This window comes from Caloenas nicobarica, chromosome 2 (genome assembly GCF_036013445.1).
Source record: "Caloenas nicobarica isolate bCalNic1 chromosome 2, bCalNic1.hap1, whole genome shotgun sequence".
NCBI classification, from domain to species: domain Eukaryota; kingdom Metazoa; phylum Chordata; class Aves; order Columbiformes; family Columbidae; genus Caloenas; species Caloenas nicobarica.
Window position 1 is genome coordinate 3,769,522 of NC_088246.1, and position 22,473 is coordinate 3,791,994.

Below are 22,473 nucleotides of genomic sequence, written 5' to 3' on the forward strand. Positions count from 1 at the left end.
ATGCCAATGTGCTTTGTGCCACTGTGAAAATCTCCCGTTCTCCCTCCCCGGCTTCTGCCCCGGCTCCCGGCTGCACCGGCGTGTAGGAAATTATCATCGTGCCAATAGGCCCAGGCAGGATCTCTCAGCAAAGCTTCTTTTACTAACAATTTTGCAAGACCAGGCGTTCTACCTAAAGGTAAGCACACACAATAGGGCAAAAAGCCCCTGCTTATAGCCCCCGAAATCCCGACCACAACTGCTCTCCGTCGCTGTTCCCCATGGGTTGGCTCTGCAGGTTGACAGACACCCCACCCTGCCTCAGTTTACCTGTCTCATTCGTATCATTTTAACAACCCCCTTCCCCTTATTGATTCATTTAAAATATGGATTCCTGGCTCTTTGGTCACCCTTCCCCCTAGCCTAACTTTTTAAATAACCAGTTTGCATTCCGGGGTTAGCAGGAAGAGACTTTATTTGACATTAAGGATCCACAGTCTGATGTCTCTCAGTCCCTCCCCCCCCGCGCTGGGATCAGGCGCCAGGTCGGGTCCTCCAAGCTTCCACCACCGCCGCCTTCCCGTCCCGGCGTGCCCCGCGCCGCGGCCGCTCTACCCGCCGTCTCTATGGGCGGAAGGGGGCGGGGCCGCGTGTGTTGTGGTGTCGCCGTCGCCGTGACAGGCCCGGGGGCGGGAGAGGTGAGCGGAGCGGGGTCCTGGGGACTCTGCTTCTCTTCATCTTTCTCCTTTTCTTCCTCAGGCTCCTTCTGAGTTCCCGGGGATGGGGGCTGGCGGGGCTGAGCCGCGCCGGGGGGTGTGTGTGGTGCTTGAGGGGGTGTGATGGAGAAACGGGCCGTGAGGGGGTGAGATGGGGCAATGAGAGGCTGAGAGGGGATCTTATCAGTGTTTATAAATATCTCAGGGCGGGTGTCAAGAGGATGGACCAGACTCTTTTCAGTGGTGTCCAGTGACAGAATGAGGGGCAACGGGCACAGACTGAAACACAGGAGGTTCCGTCTGAATATGAGGAGAAACTTCTTTCCTTTGAGGTGCCAGAGCCTGGACCAGGCTGCCCAGAGAGGTTGTGGAGTCTCCTTCTCTGGAGACATTCACACCCACCTGGACACGACCCTGTGTGATCTGCTCTGGTGACCCTGCGTGAGCAGGTGGGTTGGACTGGATGATCTCCAGAGGTCCCTTCCAACCCCAACCAGTCTGTGATGCTGTGATTTGGGGCCCTCTGGCAGGAGAGGAAGGTTTGGGGTGCCTGAGGGGGGTGTGGGGAGGCGGAGAGGGGAGCTGGGGGTGTGGGGGTGAGCAGGGGTGATGTGTGTGTTGGGGTGGGATCCTGGCGTAAGGATGTAGGATTTGGGGGTTCTGTGGAGTGCTTGAGAGGTGTAGGGGAGGGAGGACTTGGGTTGGGCTGGGGTTGTCTGGAGGTGTGTTGGGATAATCATAGAATCATTTTGGGTGGAAAAGACCTTTAAGATCATTGACTCCAACCATTAACCCAACAGTGCCAAGTTCACCTCTGAACTGTGTCCCTAAGAACCTCATCTCCGTGTCACTTAAACCGCTCCAGGGATGGTGACTCCACCGCTGCCCTGGGCAGCCTGTTCCAATGCCTGACAACCCTTTCCATGGTTAAGTTTTTCCTAATATCCAACATGAGGGTTTGGGACCTGTGGAGTGGAACTAAGATTTGAGGGTGTCTGGGGTGCTTGGGGGGTGTGTGGGGAGACTTGTCAGCACAAAAGAGTGCCCTGGTGAGGGGAGTGGCTTTCGAGGTGTCTGGATTTATTGAGGAGGAGGGCTTTTGGGGATTTTGGGACACTTAATGTTGAGGAGAGGAGAGTTTGGGCATGTGTAATATGGTGAGTGAGACAGGCTGGGTTTAGGAGGGTCATTAGTTATGTGGGCTGGTGAAGGTACGGAGATGAACTGGTGGGCTCTTGGGAGGCTTCGGGGTACACATTGGTGGGGTTGGGTGTGCATTTGGGAGCAGATAAGGTGGCTGGTGTTTCTGATAGATTAATGTATAGGGAGAGCTACCTTACTGGGTTGTTATGGTGTCGTTTGGGCAAGGGTTGGGAGGACTGCCGGTTGAGGCCGTGCTGTTGAAGAGGGAGCTGAATGTTGGGGTTTGAGTTTTGTGTAATGTGTATTATTTCTGGTAATTTATAGGAGTATGTGTAGATGGGAGGTTTGTTATGGTAAGGGGTTTCTACATGCTTCCCTTTGGGGATAAGCAGAAAGCCTGGAGGGTTTGTAGGCTCTTGATATGTACCAATCCAGTTTTAAAAGTTGAGATAGTGTCATGCTTTCAAGTTGGTTTTATTTACTGCTAAATCTGGAGTGTGGCTCTCGTTGGTCTGTAGGTCTGTGATATCAGTAACTTGGTCATCGCTGTTGTCAGTGTTGAGGGAGAGCAGCTGGGAAGAAGCAGATGGACACAGTTACTACAGTCTTAGAAGATGAGAAATTTAACAGTATTTCAGATTTGCATTCCAGGTTTGCCTTTTTAGGTATGTGAGTGATCCTTGTGATCCTGCAGAGAAGTAGTAACTCTCCCTCATAAACTGTCTCAGTTTCTTGTTGGTTGAGGCTGAAACCAGCACTTGAACTTCAGCTCTATTAAATGTTTTGTGTTTGACTGAGTCAACCCGAATCTCTTTCGTATTGTGGCGTCTCCGCTGTAGCTCACTCACCTGAGGAAAGATGCATTCACTGCAGTAGTTCTGATCGCGCGTCCAAAAAATTTCACAGGCTGCTTCAAGAACCTTCTGGACTATGGTAACAGTCGCTAAAACTTTCTGCTCTTCCTTCAGTAGGAAGGTCAGAACTTGACAAAGGAATTGGATGTTGTTGGGTTTGAAACTGTCCCATGTGCCACCTCTAGAAAGGAGGGAAACGTGACTGAACAGGGGGAGATGGCAAATGCTTAAGAGAGATCCTGGTACCAGCACATTCCTTGCTAGTGTTACGCCATTCTTAGAAGGAAACTTCTGCTTTTGTTGGTTCGATAAACTAATTTATTGAAGAACAGTATTTTAAAAATAATTCTGTGACCTGTGTACTGGTTTGCATTTACTTTCACAGCCTTTTCAGTAGATCCTTTTCAAAGTACAGACAATAAGGTGGGAGTTTGTCTGGCGTTTGCAGAAGCATGGAGCTGGTGAATTGGGTCTAATCTTCTTATTTGAAGGAGCTTGCATAACAGTGTAGTAAAGTGTAAGAGGTCTTATTAAGGCTGCCTTAGTAATCCCTCCACAGTCTCTGTGGAGAGAGTTGGCTGCTACTTAGGGAGGGAGGGATAGAGGAGCTGCGCTTCCAATGATTTCTTGGATTTCTGATGTGGGAACATCCTGAAGAGCCTTGTTTGTTATAAGGCTGGTAAATATGTTCTGTTTATGTGAGTCTTACGCTGAGCAGTTTTCTTCTGAAGTGTTGTTAGAAGTTCAGGTGCTTCAAATAACGAGTAAACAAGCCTTGTTTACTTCAGTCATAAATTATAACTTGTTTCTTCTGAAGCAGTCACTTAAAATATTTCTCAAGGTTTTGCCCTGTAAAATAGTTGGGCTGACACAATGTTATTAATTCTGAGCACTGCAGGATTTGATATCTGCTTAATCAAAAGGCACAAGCACGTTATCAAAGTTCGGGACCCAAGTTCAAAGGCCTGCCACGTAAAGTCCGTTGCAGATACGTTGGCCTGCTAATCATGTGCAAATAGAAAGAGGCTGGAGGAGGAAAGGGTAGGTCGATCTGAAATAGTAAGGTCATGGATTCACTTAGTTATGTGCACACCTTGATCAGTCCAGAGAGCTGTGATAGTGTGTGTTTGCTTACAGGTGACGTGGCAAGATTGGCTTGTAAGTAATTAAAGTTTTGAGGGGGGTGACATAGTCACTGTTATTTGCCATGGACACAAAATAGCTTTCAAAGTGCAAGTGACATGAGGCTTGTGAAAAAGGAAAAATAAACCCCAAAGCCTCATCGAGGTGCAGTGGCAGAGGAGGTGAGCTGGGGGAATGTGGAAAAGGAAAAGGATAGATGAGATTGAGTGATGGGTGCTTGGTGATTGGAGTTCTGTCTAAAGCAGGTGAATTTATTTTTAGGCTTTGCCCTCCTCTGTGTCATGATGCTGGCTCTTGCCTCTTTTAGCTAATGCAGAATCACAGACTGGTTGGGGTTGGAAGGGACCTCTGGAGATCATCCAGTCCAACCCACCTGCTCACGCAGGGTCACCAGAGCAGATCACACAGGATCATGTCCAGGTAGGTTTGAATGTCTCCAGAGAAGGAGACTCCACAACCTCTCTGGGCAGCCTGTTCCAGGCTCTGGCACCTCAAAGTGAAGAAGTTTCTCCTCATATTCAGATGGAACCTTCTGTGTTTCAGTCTGTGCCCGTTGCCCCTCATTCTGTCACTGGGCACCACTGCGAAGAGTCTGATCCATCCTCTGACACCCACCCTGGAGATATTTCTGAACATTGATGAGATCCCCTCTCAGCTTCTCTTCTCCAGGCTGTGCTACATTTGAAATAAACTCCTGAATCATGAAAAACTCCTATTTTTTTATTTTTATTTTTAACTCCACAGAAGCCTTTACAGGTGCTGTTCTCAAATCTCACACCTTTTTGCTCTTTTGGGGCGTAGGGTGTTACCTACGCAAACATTCCTTTAAACCATGTAAATGGGAGCTCTGTAGGAAGCAGAACCAGTGAACACATTTCCAGTTGTTTTGCCCTGAGGTTGTGCTCACCTGCTCTCTGTTAAGTTTAGAGTCATTGTATCAGCATTTCCCTCTGTTGAGGATGTACCTTTCTTTTATACACATTTACCTGTTTTTACAAAACCAAAAGATATCTACCCTGTTTCCCCCAAAATAAGGCAAGGTCTTATAATAATTTTTGCTCCAAAAGGTGCATCGGGGCTTATTTTCAGGAGATGTCTTATTTTTCCATGAACAGCAATCTATGTACATTTATTCTTGAACAAAAAAAAAAAACCCAAACATTTATTCAAATATAGCCATGTCATCACATCCTGTCACATTTGTCCTGCTGCATTCTATTGCCAATTAATTTTTTTACCTGTGTAGCTGCCTGAACGCTATTTAAGTTGACTTTTTAAATGAACTTTAACTAGGGCTTATTTTTGGAGTAGGGCTTATATTTTGAGCATCCTCAAAAATCCTGAAAAATCACACTAGGGCTTATTTTTGGGGTAGGGCTTATTTTTTGAGAAACAGGGTATCCCGCTTGCACTTACAGCTTACTTGCGCAAGCCTCATTTCCTTGGGCAGCAAAACTAAAACTTCACAGGCAGGTAGATTTAAAAATAAATCAATCCTTTTGGATGAATTACAGCAGTGATAGTCTGGTAGTACATTACCGCAGGTATATTCTCCAAGAAAGCGGCATTGACTTATTTCTCCAGTGAAATCTGGGATTTAATTTGGAAATTTGCCTGATGATGTCTGATATCAGGAGAACAGAGAATCCCTCGGATGAGCTGCCGATATTTAGTGAAAACCTTGTGCCCCAAAGCACGATGGTTTGTATATCTTGGAAAGTTGTACATCATTACATGTGCGCTTGGTTGATTATAGGTGGTGTTATCTGTAGTGGTGAATATATATATATTAATCTTAGCATGGTGAGATGAATAATTTCCTAGGCTAGCTACATTTTAGAAAATGTCTTTGCTTTCTTAGTTTGGTGCCTTTCCGTTTTCCTGGTCATCTTCTGGCTGGTTTTGAAGGGTAAATGAGAATGTTCAATGTATCGTCTCTGTGGCGTTTGGCAGGTGGGATATTTTGGATTTATATTAATACTTCATCAGCATTACCAACCATTAGCCATGAAACCATGCTGTTCTGAGCAACCATACCTAAAAGTTGGCTGTGTTAAAATGAGTATTTCTGAATTGGCAATTTTCTTTTTTGTTTTCTTTTTACTTTTCTATTAAAGTGTAAGCAGATCTCTGCACTGTTTCTTTCATGGCTGCTAGTGCAACACATTGGAGATTGATGTGATATTTCAAGTTGACATGTGATAATCATGGTAATTGTTGCAATCTTTTTTGGTGCATGCTGAAATGAAGTTAGTGAGCTTAGTTTGATTTGACAACTCAAATGACTCCTGGAGAAGAGCTGTGAGAGGGACACTGGAAAACAATTTAACTTCCAATTCTTCTTTAATCTCAATTTTATAAGTTCAAAAGAACACATTTCAAGTGATGTGTGATCTTCTGTAGTTTTAATATCCTTTCCTAAGGAAACAAGTCCTGTGCAATTATGCTTTCTGTCAATTCCTCTGACAATTGTTAGTTGTTTTAACACGCTGGCAAATACGTTTGACGAAGAGATGTTCCTACAAATTGTGTGGAAATGGTTCCTGTGGAGCAGAAATGAGACTCTCTTAGTTCTGCTCCTGGTAAGAACTCAACACTTATTAAACATCAGAGCAGTTCGACAGGCGAGAGAGTTTATAAACACCTGAACTAGAAGACACTTCGCTCTCCTACCTTCTTAGACATGAAAAACACTTGATGATGACACACAGGTTTCAAAGAACTTTGAGCATCGTAATGAATTGTTTGATATTGGGCTGTTTAAAGCAGTTGTTCCCTCTATCAAAAGTTTGAGTTCACAGTTTGATATTTTTTTTTCTTTTTCCCTAATGCTTCATTTATGTAGTTTGCCTGAAGCAGAGTAAATGCCTTATTCTTTTTTTTTTTTTTTTCCCCTTGACTTATTTGTGATAATCACTTAAAGTCTGCTGATTTAGAACTGATCTCTTTACAGGGAGGTAGAATAACTTAAAAACAATGATTGGGGCATCAGGAATATTTTGCGTATCATTTCATAGTGTCTTTGAATGCTTCTAGGAATCGATATATTGAATAAAAATATGCGTTGTTTGTTTTCCTTTAGGCAAAATACTTTCTAGGTTATGTTAACCAATTGCACGGGACGTTTTATATTGTAAATAAGTATATACATACTGGTCATTAGTTCATTTCTTAAAATGTTCTTTGTGGTTATCTTTCAGAGATTATGTGAGCTGCTACGTTAGTCTTCTAACATCTCGCCCTTAATACTCATGAGGAAGGACAGATCTCTCCTGTGTTCTGAATGTACCAGGTAAATCCCAAGAATAACTTTTCGTGGGGGTTTGTGACCTGTTGAAGAGTAACAAGTCAAGAGAGGGCAACTTTTATTCCATATTTAATCCTAGTTGATTCTGTAAAAAGAGCCTGACGGGCTGTAGCCTAAAAGTTATTTTTGTATTTGTGTGTTACACTAGAAAATCGGACAACTCCAACACTAATACAGCTGTTTGCAACACCCGTGAAGATGCAGCGTGTCAGTGGGATTTAGCCAGTTACCGTAAATAACCTTAAGAACTTTACAGTGAGGTAAAGCAGAAAATAGCGATATTTTCCAGGTAGATAACTCCGCTGTCAAACCCCCTGCCTCACCTTTTTGTCCGAGAGAGCCAAAATATTGACACACCTGTGAATTTTGAGAACAGTTTGGTTGGTTTTCAATGGCAGTGGTGTTACGAGAGGTACTGTTTAGTGGTGAATAACTTGTTGTATTCCTGGCTGACGTATTGGATTGTGAGTAACTAATATCATGTCCGTTAACCTAATTTAATATTTTGTTTTCAGGTTGTCCTCATGAGTGCTCCAGTGGAGAATGTCCATGATCTTCTTTGCCTGTGTGGTGCGGGTGAGGGACGGGCTTCCCCTCTCAGCCTCCACAGATTTTCATTTCAACCAGGATTTTCTGGAATGCAGGAAAAGATTAAAGGCGTTATCCTCGATTCTGGCGCAGTATCCGAGTCGAGGCACAGCAAAAGGACGTGACCTTAGCATACAGTAAGTCCTTGTTTTCGTTTGTTTGGCTTTTTTTTACTTTAATTTTTGAAATGATTGCCCTGGGGATTAGCTGAATTTAAGGTATATTCTATAATGCCTAACTCCAATCTGAAATCCCGCCATGCACATCTGGATTGTAACCATGCAGTATTTTGAAACCTTATATCTCCGCACCGTGGCCACACAGCTCCTACTCAGTTTAGCAAGCGTATTTTAAGAATTTCTTGGTTTAGCTGTCATTTTTTGTAGCAGATGCTTTCTGCTCGATGGGCAGTACTTGTTACTATTAGCAACTGGAGTATCTTGGGCTTCTACAAACACCTTCTAAGACAATATCCTAGTGCCTGGGAATGACTTAGTTTAGTCTAAACCCCAAAACCTTTTCCTAAGTGTCTGTCAGGTCTTGCTGATTCATTTTATGAGGCCGCTGCAGTTCTGATTTCTGGCTTGCACAGAACTGCCCTGACTCCCTCCTACGTGCTGCCTTCGCCATTTGCTGAACACCAGTGGCGTTTGAGTCTCTAGAAGCTGATAAGCATGTCTTGAGGAGACTTGAAGCACACCGACAATAGCCAGTACAAGGAAATGATAACTCTTTGCTTTTATTTATTAGAAAAGGATCTGCTAGTCTCAATTTGATGGAACTGAGGTTTTATTCAGAGATGAGAATTTTCATTTGCTGTTGATTTTGGGCTAGTTCAAAAAATGAGTTTTAGCTTATCAGCAAATGTAAAAAAAAAAAAAATTAAAGCGACCCTGAACTAAAACTAAATATCCCTTTTCAGGGTAGTTATTGGAGAAAAAAAAAAGATACATGAATTCACACTGAATCGATTGGAAAGGCAGATTAGCATTTTAATTCCCATTCCCTCAAAGTGAACTCGTGCCCTTTAATGCTGACATGTTCTGCTGCTTTTAATCTTCTGTAGGCTCTCCAGAAGTAGCATCTGGCTCTGAAATGAGGAGAGTGCAAGGAGATACTTGGCAAAAAGGCTATAAATTATTGACAACTGAGAAAAGGTGGTTTTATGCAGGCATGGTGTTGATCCTCAGCTGTGATCTGTGGAAAAAAGGGAATTTAGGGAAGCTATCTGGTGTAACTGGGCTGGCACAGAGCTAATCATAACCGTAAATCCAAGTACAGAGTGTAATAAATACATAAAAATGTGATAAAACAGAAACTGCAAGTATTTCCATATGAGAGGAGCGAACTGTATAAAGAGTAGAAAAGAGAGAAAATAAGGGGTCAGCTTCAAAACTTTGTTTTTTTAAAAGAAATCTTGCTAACAAGTGGCTAACCTATTAGGGAAGATTACCTCAGTCGTCTTCTTTCAGAGATAATTATAACACAAATCTGTAATTCTGGTGGGGATTGGGGAAGTTTAGCTCTCTACGTTATGAGTGTTGACATCTGAACTTGGTGCCCTGACTCCCATCTTAATTAATTAAGCCTAAGTGAGAGTGATTTCTCTCATCCTTATGTACACGCCTGCAGTTTGGTCAGATGAATCCCCGGTTAAGGTTCCTAGAGGGTTTGGAGCCATCTGTAAGTGGAAACTTATGTATAAATACATGTTCAGTGTTAGAGGGACCCCTCTTGGAGTAGAATTTCTATTGTGCTGTTCCTCATACAAACTCATCTTAATTTGTTACAGATGATTTAGTGTTTGAATATCTTGGTTTGCGTGAGTTCACCAATACCTCTTGCTGTTAATAAGTTGAAGTTGTTATATTCAAGGAGAACAAGGAATATATCTCCTTGCTTCCAGTGAACAAGCTTGTTTTCCTTGGTTTTACTTTTGTTTGTGGGGAATCAACTGTGTGTTCTTTGAAAATCTTGCCTGTGACGTTTTCCGGCCATCTCTTATTAACATGATTTAGAGCCAGCCTGAGAAAATAATGTCCTCAATTGAATAAAAACTATATTGTGATCTTTAGTGTGCTAAGGTGTACTGAGTGAGTTAAGTGTTAGATCTATAGGGGCTGCAAGACTATTACAGCAGCATAAACTATTTTTGGGGCCGCAAGACTATTACAGCAGCATAAACAATATTTTTGGGGCCGCAAGACTATTACAGCAGCATAAACAATATTTTTGGGGCTGCAAGACTATTACAGCAGCCCAAACAATATTTTTGGGCCTGCAAGTCTATTACAGCAGCACAAACACTATTTTTTGCAGTCTGCTCTTACAGCGCAGCCTGTACATTTTGTTATGACAGAAAGCACAGTTTGCTTCTCATGTTCAGCATGACTCCTTTTACCTTTTTATGTTAACATTACATATTTTTTTCTATTTCAGTTTCCTTTCTTCTGGAGATATTGCCTGCATGGCAATCTGTTCCAGCAATTACTCAACCATCATGGCATTTTGCTTCCTGGAAGAGCTTCAGTGGGAATTTGCTGCTTCTTATGATACAACAAGCATCAGTTTAGCTTCCAGACCATATGCTTTTCTTGAATTTGGTTCGTAATTTTGTTCTCTAATAGTAAGAATTCTGTCTGCTACTTTTATGATGGTAAACAGTGTCTCCTGGCCAAAGCCTGATCGTAAAAAATGAGCCTGTGTTTGTGCCTGTGCATGTGTAGGAGGAGGGGGAGATCTTGTAACTGCCTTAAACTATTAGATGGTTGGTTTTGCAGTTCTTGAGCACCCCTGTAACAGATGAACAGAATCCTGTGGTGATTAATAAACATGCACAGAAGAAAAAGAAATCCACATCTCCAACACGCGTTAACTTAATTTTAAAAAATCTGACAAGTGGAGACAGATGGGTACAGGGAAAAAAGGGAGACGGAATAGATTATTATGGGCAGCTTTACTTCTGGCGTGACTTAGACTCACAACTGTGTGTTGTTACTGAGTCTACCTGATGCTGCATGTGATTTTTTTTTTTTTTTAAATTTCTTTCCTATGTTTGGATCCAAGATGCCCTTGATGCCTAAGATCTTAATCTCTTGCCTGGTAGTTACAGATCATTATAACAGGCTGATTTAAGTTAAACCACAGATTTTTCCCTAAGGAATGCAGTGTGTACCTTGTACAACATAAAGTCCTCCTGTGTGGTCTCCAAACTCATGCTTAGGCTATTACATACGCATCATATACACTAGTAGTTGTAGTCAACCTATGCAAGTCTTCTAGCGTAGCAATATCTTAAGAATGTGGATTTTACTTATAGGATATTTTAGCAAAATAAATGTTTCTGCATTTTATTTCCCTAAGCATTTGAAATAGTTTGATTTTGGCCAGTATCTTTGCACAATTAAATAGGAGGTAGCAGCATCCGCAGGGAGGTACTTCAGCTCTGGAGGTGTGAGCAATTTGTAAACGGACAAATTCTCTCCTTAATCTGAGCGCAACTCCTCTCAAACCAGTAGCCACACTTGCGGAAAGGGATTTGCTCGCAAATGGTATTAAATGGTATTAAATTTAAAGTGTGAGAGACGAAGCAGGGCGATCTACGTAGATCTGTGGGTTGAACAGTGGTAGAATCGCTGTGGAATTGTCTCTTCCAGTCGGAGTTGCTTCATTACTCAAATATAGGTTGAATTAATTTATCTCTGTGCTGGAAAAAACAAAACAAACAACCCCCCCTCAAAAAACCCCAAATAAAAACCCCAAACTAATCATTGACTTTGATAAAATAATGTGGAATTGCCTCTCATGGTGGTTCATGGGTAGTTTCAGAGATGCATTAACATCTATCCTGCAATATCAAAGCTTGTTTTCAGTCCACTGGTAGGCAGGATGTTGAGATTTAAAGTATCCAGAAAGGATTGCATGTGATATAAAATACCCAGGAAAGGTATTTTTGTTCCCTACACAGTGATGGAATTGTATACTTGGAACAAGTGAGAAAAGAAACGAAGAAAGAAACGAAAAAAGAACACCACGATTTGATTAACAATTACCTAAAGCACTTAACTTTCGCAGAGCTAATCGAAGCGTGTCTGTATATTGTTTCAGATAACATCATTCAGAAAGTGAAATGCCATTTTAACTCGGTGAGTCTCTCGCAAGCCAAGGCCAAGTGGGCGAAGGTTGAGGAGGAGCTGAAGTTCTGGCCCCCGGTTCAGCTGCGACTCGAGGACGCGGCGCTGCCGAACGGGGTGACTAACGGGGGGCATGCGGGCGCTCATGTGGAGGTTGGTAAGTTACTGCACAACTTGCCAAACTTAACCCTACAAACCAGAAAAACGTGGAACACCAGCAGTTCCTTTTATACTGACAGATATATTTTTTTATATATATATATATATATATATAATGTGTATGAAACCCAAGAAAAAAACTGCCTTTCTCTCGTAGTAAACAGCAAATGTTCTTCAGATTATAGCAGGTACACACCAGAGCCTTGAAGAACTCGTAGTAGTGTCTTTTTTTGCAGCCTTAGTTCAGCTTCTCTGTATGGACAATTAGTTGTAACTGGACTCGGCTTTTTCTGTCGTAAATTCTCCTGCTTTTAAGGTAGTTTGTTAAAATTTCCGTGACAAGAGGAGCTCAGCTAATTCATCGCTTGTGGCAAACTCTAATAGAAGATACGTGATTACAGTCTGAGTGAGTTGCTTCATCCTTGAGGAAAGAAAACAGGAGCCGAATATGAGCTGAGGGTAAAACTCTTATTCCCAAACTATCTTGGGTTGTTCTCCCCTCTTTGCTTTCTCCATTTACCTTAGTCTTTAAAATCTGATGCATCTGACTAAAATTCTGAAAGAGGATATGTACATCTGTACAAACAACATAGAGACTTGACAAGGGACCTTTTCGTAACAAATACTGACATTTTACCTGCTCTGAGAGGGACTAACCTCTATTTATTGTGAAATTGTTGTCTTATTTATGTTTCAGTTGCATAGTCAAAGTCCTGTCTACTTCTACAGAATAAAATGCTTTTAATCCTATTAATGTGGCAGTTTAAATGCAGCTGGATGAGCTCGTATTTCTTTTCTTTTTGTTATTGCTCTTGGCTTATGAAAGACTAATAAAATCAAGTTCCAATTGCTCAGTCTTAGCGATTCTGATGGATGAGCTGCAATCTAATTTGACGCAGGTATTTTAAGTTAAAATATAGAAGGGCAGTAGCTAGGAGGAAGAAAAATAGAATTGAAAATGTTTGATTTGCCAGTCAGATTTGTGAGTGTTCCTCAGAACTGTCCTTGAAGGTGAAATATTTTCATGATGTGACAGGGCTTAAAAATTCCTAGCGCTAGTGTGAGCAGTTTCAGTGCCAGTGAACATTTGCGAGCGAGTCTGTGTCCCCAGATCAGAAATCCATTTTCAGCTCCCCCATATTCTTAATTACTTTCCATCTGGCTTTGTATTTCTGGCTGTTCTCTCTGTCTAACCCAAATACTCTTACAGATTGTTCTGCCTTTATTTTAAGGATCATGTTTATGATCATCTGGTTCCCTCAGCTGGACTCAGCTTTCCTGGCTCGTGTCTCTCTCCTCTCATCATTACCAACCAGCTGAATCCCACTTTGCTGCGCTAAGTTTAGCTGTGTGGGTAGTGTTTGTTCCCATATTAATGTTATTTATATTACGGCTCTGCCATACAGGAGACTTCTTGCGCATACGTTGAAGCATTCTGGTTGCAGGAGAGCAGAATTTGTGTCTACGTTCTATAATGAAGATAGATCAATCAATGGATTGATCAAACATCGATCTCCTTATGCGTTTGTAGCTGGCTCCTGTTCTTCTTTTGAGCTGTGTGATCACATCCCCTGACTCTTCATTTTAGTATGAAAGGAGCCTGAAGAATCGGGGCGGTTTTGTCCTTGTTTGTATATATGGGAACTGGAGCTTTTTATTTCATTTCTTTTTTTTTTATTTCATTCTTTCTCATGTTTGTTCCTTCCTTCATTAACTAAACCCAGCACAACTCTTGCTAGCAAGATACCAGCATTTTATCCTTGATCAATATCTCCACAACCTCAGTTGCAAAAACCTCATCTTGTGTCTCGATAGGGGCACAGCTGATAAAGCTCTGGAGGACAGCAGGGTTTGTACACAGAAAAAATGCGAAGCAAAAGTCGCTTTCTCTGAAAAGGGACATTTTTCACCTCAGAAATGGCTTTATGAAGCAGAAGAACAACTTGTGCTGTTCATCTAGTAAGCACACTCTTAAATTATGCAGCATCGTGCTCCCCTTGATGAATGTTCTTAGTCTTTTGTAGGCACGCAGAGTGTCCTTCGCAGAGTCCCTTTTAAGATGTCTCACATCTCTGTCCTTTGTGTGCTTGCATTTTATTTTAAAACTCCTGAGCCTGATTAAATTTTTCACTCCTGGCGCTGTCTTTTATCTGGAGCTTTGAGTACGTGACTCATTGTCAAACCCTCGTGTTCTGCCTCGAAGAGACAGAATCGAGCGTGGTACAGACACTCATGTTGGTCTCCAGTTAAATAGCCAGAGGCCTCTTCTCCGAAAATCTTTTATAGGCAGAAGTTTCCATTTTTTCATTGCGCGAGGGTGTTTTCACAGAGCTGTTCTGTACAAGTTCAAGCCTGTAGATGCATTTTTCCTGAGTGATGGATAATCCACAGTCCCCAGAACATCTTCTATGTAGTTCTTGTACTCTGAAGTGCACAACTTTTTATTTGAAGAGTCAAGTCAGTTTGAATCCCAATTAGCATTTAATTGTGCTTGTGCAAAGTTGCGCTGCCTTGGACTAAAAGTGCTGGTAGGCTCTTGTTCCCCTATTTAATGTAAAAAACAATTCTGGTATGAGATTATAAAATAGGATTGAATTCCTACAAGGAAGTGCAATATTTTTTCCCTAGCAGTACCCGTCTCACTTGTTCTGTGCAATTTCAGTTCGCGTATTAAACCCCAGGATGATACAGCAGAAATAAAGCTCTGTAGCAAACAATTTAAAAGATCAATTTCCATAGAATCTGAAGCCCGAGCAACTGGGTGTTGTAATCTCCCTTGCATCTGTGACAACAATTCTTTTTATCCTACTGAACAACCAAAAAATAACTTTTACATAATATTCCCTGGGGACTGGGAACTCTTGACATGGACAATTTGCAGGATTCTGTACAATGAGTGACACTTGTTCTTGGGTATTTTTCTTTGTTTTGAGAGGCACTGTGTGCCTCTGAAAGAAACCTTAGAAACTGAGGAAGAAGAAACTGAGGAATAAAGAAATTAGGACATTTCCGTGAGAGAAACATTAGGTAATTTATCAAAAATAATAGGAAATGGAACACTCAGGTCCGTGAATGAACAAACATGCTGGTACAGCCTCTGTTCAGTGCACTGGTCGGACCTTGAGTTTCACTGCACAGCAAAAAAGCAAAACTGCCTTTGAACGATAGGGTTATTTGCACCATTTATTTACATGAACGTGTATGTCAGTAAACGACATAATGTGACGTATATCAAGTGGAATTCATACAGTTCCTTTTGCAGCTGCTTTGGAGATGAAATTATGGAGGAACAAGTGCATGCCAGACAAATTAATTACATAGACACTTATAAAAGGTTCTTTATATCCCTATATTAATTTGGCACCAAACTTTTTTACGTCCATCTATCAAAATCTCTCTTGAAGGAGAAGACACGAGTTGTTTTGCTGTCTTCAACCACGCAGTACTGCAATATCTAAGCTGTTCTGGTGTTTCATCTGTCGCTGAAACGAAACCGGAGAAGATCTTTGCTGTATTGCTGAGTTTATCTACCGTAGTTGGGAGCTGGCAACGTCTGGACAGGAGGCAGAAGGTCCTGAGAGCTGGGGAGGCTTCTTGAGGGCTCATTCATTGTATCTTATGGATGCTGGTGCAGGAGAAGATCTAGATTTGGTATCTGAGATGCAAATTGCCTGTATTGTTTTGCTGACAGGGTTCTACTTGAGCTGATGAAATGGCTGAAATGGAGATGAGTATCTAGGTGTGGTGTCTGTTGTTGAGCCAGCTGGTAGAGATAGGGAAAAAAAAACCCAGGGAGGTTTTGGACAACCAAAAGCCTGAATTAGAAGTGGCAGATTCCAAAGCTAATTACAAATTGCTTTGACCTTAATTAGGTGTGTCAGGCATTGGAACAGGCTGCCCAGGGCAGTGGTGGAGTCACCATCCCTGCAGGGGTTTAAAATACACTTAGATGCAGTTCTTAGGGACATGATTTAGTGCCAGGGTTGGGTTACTGGTTGGACTTGATGATCTTAAAGGTCTTTTCCAACCGAAATGATTCTGTAATTCTATGTATTAGTTAGAGCATCCTGAAGGAATGGCGTCTGGGTGTGTAGGCATTTGAATGAATAGTGGTAGGAGGTGGGAAAGAGGTAAATCGCTCCCTGTGAAATGTAGACAGGCTGGGAGAAAGGGAATTGGACTCTAGAACGTAGTTGGAAAACTATAGAATCCAGTTTAACTCCTAGGCCCCAGTTTTGAGCATCTTTTGTCAGTCCGAGAGGCCCAGAGGTAAGAGCAGCAGGTCTGTGACAGGTTCTTCTCCTCTGTGACTGGGCAGTGTCACCCTGACAGCTCCTACAACAACTTTTCTGGCAGCAGAGCCTCCAAGTCCTTGGCTCCTGCAGTTGGACTCTGACAGTTATTTGTTTAGGGCACCAAATGCTGGACGGAAACTGTGCAGGTGAAACTAAATTGCTGTGTAGGGGTTTGAACCCTCAAACTGTCAATGGGAAGGAATACGTCTTATAATTACCAGCTGAGGAAGAGATGAATCACTGTCTTGCTTTTATGGGTATCAGAAATTTAAGCCAGACTTTTGGGTGCTTAAAACTCTTTGTTTTTTACTGGCCTGCGAAGAGTGTTAAGTATGATAATCCGCTGAAATAAGCAGCCGAAAAACATCGATGTGCACCGTAGAAGACGACATTAATGCCAAGTAGCTGAAGAACAAATTCTCTTGCTTAATCTGTTCAAAAAAATACTCTGGAGCTCTTGCTGATTTCTAGATGTCTGAAGAACTGAACAGTGTAATGCAACAAAAAAAAAGAAAGGTGTTTTTGTTGATAATTATTCTTCTCTGGAGCAAGCGTGAAAGGTTTTGAAAATGTTTAAAACCCACATGAGCTGATTTGAGTCTTCTTAAGTTAAAAGATTCAAAGGAACAGTGTTAACTTTCACTGGTGTCTTTGTTATTTTTCAAGTCCCTACTTACAGAATGCAGCGAGTGACCCCCCTGGGGATTCTGTCCCTTGTTCTGAACATCATGTGTGGAGCTTTGAATCTCATCCGAGGAGTTCACCTGGCAGAATATTCATTTCAGGTAACCCCGTTGAACTGAAACCTGTAAATGAGTCAAAGGGAAAGAGTTATCTGGGTATCCAAATTAAAGGTGGCTGTTCTGCATCTTCGTAGTGGGTTTTTTTGTCCAAGGAATGTACAATTGGTCGCTCAGCTGCAAGACCTTGTGGTTTTTTGTATATCGCAGTACATTGCATGTCATTTTTTCTAGGGAGATTAAAATTTGGAGAAATATTTTAATCTCGCCAGGCTGGCTGGAATTTTTTTTACCTCCGTTCTTGTATTCTATTTTAGATGTTTTTCTGTAATTTTTTGTAAATAAATGTGAAATCGTTCACTTTTAAAAAGGGGAAAAAAAAAAAGTTGTCCTCATTATATGGTGGCACAGTTTTATTTAGCAGGAATTGTCACCTAAGCCTCAGTTCTTGGTATCTTGTTCCGTGACATTGATCTTGCTGTTTAACACTGTTACAGTCAATCAACATAAACTAGGATGAGAGGTACTTGATGAAATACAGTGTTCTAAAATATCTAGCAGCACTTGCTAAAAACTGGAGTTGACGTAGTTGTTTGTCGCATTTTTTTAATCCAAACAGGAGGACCACGAAGGGATTGGAAACGTGATAGCTTTTTTGCTACCTTTCCTAGCCTGTGTTTTTCAGGTATGTTAACTGCAAATAAAATGCTTTCTGATTATTTTTGTATTATAGTGTACAAGACAAAACAATTTTCCGTTAAGCAGAGGGACAGTTTGGTTTTTAGTGCCCTACCTAGGTGATTCCACTGAGGTGTTCCAGTGGAGTGGCACAAATACAACTAAAACCACAATTTGACCCTTGGTTTGTTTCCCAAAGGGATAAACACAGTGTCTTTCTGCCAGTGGCAGACTTAGTGATGGGCTTTTGTAGCGTAACCACCTTGAAAGACTAAGCAAATTATTGAAAATGTTCTAATCTACATTAAGAATTACTTTTAGTTCTTGAGGCAAATGTGGTTCCTGACTTCCTTAGATTTTTTTTTCCTGATGGATTATTTTCCCTGACCTCCTTATCCCCTTATTGGGGATCACTGCCTGAAGACTTCTATCTATCTATGGTATCTAAAACTCACAGAGAGGCTAGTTAGTATATCATAATAAACACAATTTGGTGTCTTTCAGCCTTCTTGCACCTCCGTTCACGGCAGAGCATTTGATGGAGATACTAATTTGGATCTAAACACTTGATGCAAGTCATTTTTCACAAGGAAAGGCTCTGTCCTGCTTTTTTCCAGTTAATACCTGGAGATAGAGAAGCTCTAATAAATAAAGAAGAGTTCTCTCTTATCCTTTTGATCTATACCAGTCAGCCTCACAGACTGCTTGTGCATAAATTGAGCTCAGACGTGAAGTGCTTTCTACATGATGATCTCTCCTTGTGTCGTCAGCACAGTTGGAAACTTGTGACCTTAAGTGAGAAAGCAGGATCTGTTACTGCCCGAGTTTAAAAAATAACTCCGTCGGCACTTTGCGAGTTTTCTGTTTCCTCCTGTAAGGGCTGTTGCTCTTCACACGTCTTAGCAAGTGGGTTCCACCTGTTCTTGAATTTAAAAAGAGCCCAGAACCTCGGCTAAACCTCTTGAGGTCTAGAGAATTAAGTCCTTTACTTATCTCAGGAAAAAATACAGCAGGAGCAGCTTTGGCTTTGCTGTTTTCCTGCTCCTGAGGCTTCGTCTCGCAATAATCACGGGTGGTTTTTGAAAGGTGCCTCCGCTTTCCGACTCCTTTTAATCCAGGTGGGAGGGACGCCAATTGTCTCTCGTCTATAAATACATATTTTAATGCTAACGCTCTCTCTGGTCCTTTCCTAGTGTTACTTGTACCTCTTCTACAGCTCGGCGAGGAAGGTGAAGACGTTTGTACTCTTATTTTCTGTTTGTTTATGCAACATTTACTTGTACGGATTACGGAACCTCTGGCAAATAGCCTTTCACATAGGAGTGGCATCGCTTTCTTCTTATCAGATCCTGACGAGGCAACTGATGGAGAAACAGCCCGACTGCGGAGTATGAAAAAGACTTGGAGTTTGCTACTCTATTTTTACAACTTTTTTTGTATTAAACTGGCCAAAAATAGCTCAGAGAATTTTTAAACATTTGTGACAACGGAGGATATTTCAAAGCAACTTGAAATAAAGTAGGATACTGTAAACGTGTCAAACACACGGTGAGGAATGCGGCTGTATTTAACATGTGGCAATTGTAGATCTTGTCAGGTGTCGTCAACAGGTGGAGGTTCCCATAAACAGCCTTTTGCTCCTTGGCTGATACCATCTCAGCAGCATTTTGCCATTTATCTTCCTGGCTTCGTAACATTTGCCCTGGCAACGCTTCCGAAAATATTAGAGTTGTGTAGTAAAATGAAGCCGAAGTGGTAACAGTTTCATCTCTAGAATTTCGTTAAGCGTTAAGATTCTTGCTAAACGCAAGTAAAGGAGTTTGCCATATTTAAATGAGTTCAATATCAGTGGGAGAAATTGTGAGGATGAGCTTCAGGGTAATTTTTGTAGGTTTTGAAAGAAAGGGAAAAGCTGTGGCTCTCTTAAAAACCGTAAAATCTATAAATATCTCCTGGCGAAACAGTGCATTGTAGTTAAGTATGTGCTCATTGGTTGACCGCAAACATGCTTGGGGCAGCATAAAAGAAACCAAGTGGATATAAGTGAACTTTCAGCTCAAATGGCCTTTATTTCCTTATTTAAGTTCACTCTTAATATAAGGGTAATTCCCTGTTTGCTTGGTCTCTACAGATAATAAATCTTCCAGGCCTCCTTATGACAGGGCACTGACTCCTTCACCTTTTATAAAAAATGTACAGCTGGCGAGCAGAAAAGCTGTTTCCAGTAACGGAAAGCAAGAGCAGGTCCTCTTTATTATAAAAACCACCTTTAGTTAATGGTGTTCTTACACTCAGATGAATTTATGAGCGTGCACTTTTGGATCTAGTGCTTCAGAGCTGAAATTCTTCACCTCTGCTGCACCGGGTGTTCTTGTGTTTAAAGTATCGAGGTGCATATGGGCATTTTAGAACACGTATGGATAATTTAGGCTGTTTAAAAAACAAAAAAAATGCATAGCAGTTTGTTGCAGGTGTCCTTGAAGGGTTGTAGAGACTCAAACTCAAGATGTAGAGAACTGTAGGTGTGTTATTGTGGAAATATGGTCCTAGATTACCTTTTATTTTTTCGTAGGAAACTCTTTTTTCTGGTCACCCCATTTCTTCCACCAGACGTCTCTCACCAAAGATTGATTTCCCTCCCGTATAGTCTCTAGTGGTTGCAAAGAGATTAACGCGATGCAGAGTTGTCTTCCTGAGTTTGCAGAAATGCTTGACAAAATTATTGTCTCGCGTATTGGCAAATTTTCCTGAAATCTCATGATGCAAACACGAGTATCGGTGAACTAGAAGACCAGAAATCGTGGAAGCGATTCTGTGACACAGCGACTGCAACAGCGGCATCGAGAGACAGCCTCGTACAACCCGAATAGTTTCTAGGACACCAAAAGACTTGACACCAGAGCGTTTTGCAGAAGTAAAATGTAGGTATTTCTTTTCCATCCCATATTAGGCTGTTTATGGTAACAGTAACGTAATGAAATCCTGTGAGGAATAGTCAAAATAGGAATGATGGAGGAATATTTTAGCCAGCCAGTTAAGGAATCAGCTAGAGCTGTGTGCCATAAGGAAATACTCTTCTGTTATAAGGGATTAAAGTTGTTTTTCTGTCATTACCGCAGTTTTCTGCCACACTATAAGTGCAGAAATGCGGCCAAAATTCAACCATCATCCTTAAGACACCCAGATGACCCCACACGTGGGGTTTTGGTCCTGACAAGCTTTACGTTTTCGTGCTGCTCGCTCCTGGTTTTACTTGGGAAGTACTCTTAGAAAATGCAGGGAGCTAAGCCACGAGTTTGGATTACGAGTTTAACAACAACAATCTGAAAAAGGAACACCCCCAAAAATCTGAGACTAGAAACTTCACACTTCGTGTGATGGATCTGAGGACTGATTGTGTTTCCCAGGAGGATAAGCTGGGTATCAACCTGCTACCGTGGGGAATCACCTTGTGGGGAATGGATGAAGCATTTTATACCACATTTAGACAAAAATTAGTGGAAGGGACCTCAGTGGTTTGACCCGACCCCCTGTTCCTGCCCTTTTACCCTCAATCTGGCTGCAGAATTCCCAAGAGCTTTACTGTTTCTCCATAGGCTTGGACAAAGCCAACCTGCTCTAACTTAAAGCACGTAGAAAATGTACAGCTGGGGAACTGAGTCGTTACCTGCTTAAATTTCTCATCCTTGTATTGAACTGATTGGAAAAAACTGTAATTCCCGATGCTTCCCAACATGGGACCGTGTGCCCTGTCATAAAACACACATCCCCGTGCCAGGCGATGTTGGGAGCAGCTCTGCAATGAGAGTGATAGAACAAGGGGTTTAATTAGCTTCTGTAATTAACACAGTTAGAGTGGATAAAGATTAAATTCAGCTTTTCTTTTTCCTGAAAATGCCACAGTAAAAATTGAACCAACCCGGTTGGTTCAGTTCTGCCTTCGTGCAAATTTTTATTCTGCTTTGTGGATGAGATGGAGGATGTGACCGGATCTTTTCTACCAAATGACCAAAGTTCTTATTTGCTGTTAATCCCTTTGCAACCTTTTTTCCTTTTTTTTTTCCTGTTATATGTGTAAGCCATATATGAGGGAATCTACGTGGATTAATACACATGCGTTACTATCTTTGTGGGTTTGGATTGTGGTTCCAGGAGGAGGCAGAGCACACGTGGTTTGACCTCTTTTTATTTCTTATTTTTAATGTTAGTATTTTGAATGGCTCCTGCATCTGTGTGGTATTTATACAGTTAATCATTTTCTCCTGGTGAAACAGCAAGAGGCACAGAATAGTTTACATTGATTTCAGTGCTTTCAGATTTAATAAAAAAGAATGACTTGCAGTTTGAGTACATGAAATCTGACTCATGAGATGGGATTATGCCTGTATTGAATCAAATCCCCAAACAGGAATCCATCCCTTTTTGTTTGACTTGAAACTGTTTAATGTAATTTGAATTGCATCTCCTTAATTCTGTCAGTTTGCAGGATAAGTCTTTTGGCAACTCTTCTCCTCACCCAGCAGCTCAGCAAAAGAGAATTGGCAAAGAATAAACGGCATTAGTTTAAAGATTCGCGGTGCTTAGTCACTTTATGAAGCTGATCGGTTTATGTGCATTTTTTATTTTTTTTCTTTCTCCCAAAGACCTGTTAAGTTTGTAGAAGGTGGGCTGGTACCTTTTTAGACGTTTTTGCACTGTATTAATAATTGAACCTGTGTAAATGTGTATAAAATCATTT

General features: G+C 41.5%; 1 protein-coding gene across 1 annotated transcript; it reads left to right on the top strand.

Moving 5' to 3' along the window:
- The first annotated feature begins 623 nt into the window (after window positions 1-623).
- On the top strand, window positions 624-22,454 carry SEC22C (SEC22 homolog C, vesicle trafficking protein). The gene is made up of 8 exons (XM_065629974.1): window positions 624-677; window positions 7,036-7,127; window positions 7,658-7,867; window positions 10,170-10,333; window positions 11,838-12,020; window positions 16,984-17,102; window positions 17,677-17,742; window positions 18,929-22,454. Exons 3-8 carry the CDS (start codon window positions 7,686-7,688, stop codon window positions 19,127-19,129), a joined length of 915 nt encoding a protein of 304 aa, XP_065486046.1. The 5' UTR covers window positions 624-677; window positions 7,036-7,127; window positions 7,658-7,685; the 3' UTR covers window positions 19,130-22,454.
- The last annotated feature ends 19 nt before the right edge of the window (window positions 22,455-22,473 follow it).

Coding starts and splice junctions, on each gene's coding strand:
- SEC22C (XM_065629974.1), top strand. CDS start 7,686: ATGTCCATGATCTTCTTTGCCTGTGTGGTGCGGGTGAGGGACGGGCTT. Junction 12,021..16,983: donor GGGCGCTCATGTGGAGGTTG/GTAAGTTACTGC, acceptor TTATTTTTCAAG/TCCCTACTTACAGAATGCAG. Junction 17,103..17,676: donor TGGCAGAATATTCATTTCAG/GTAACCCCGTTG, acceptor TAATCCAAACAG/GAGGACCACGAAGGGATTGG.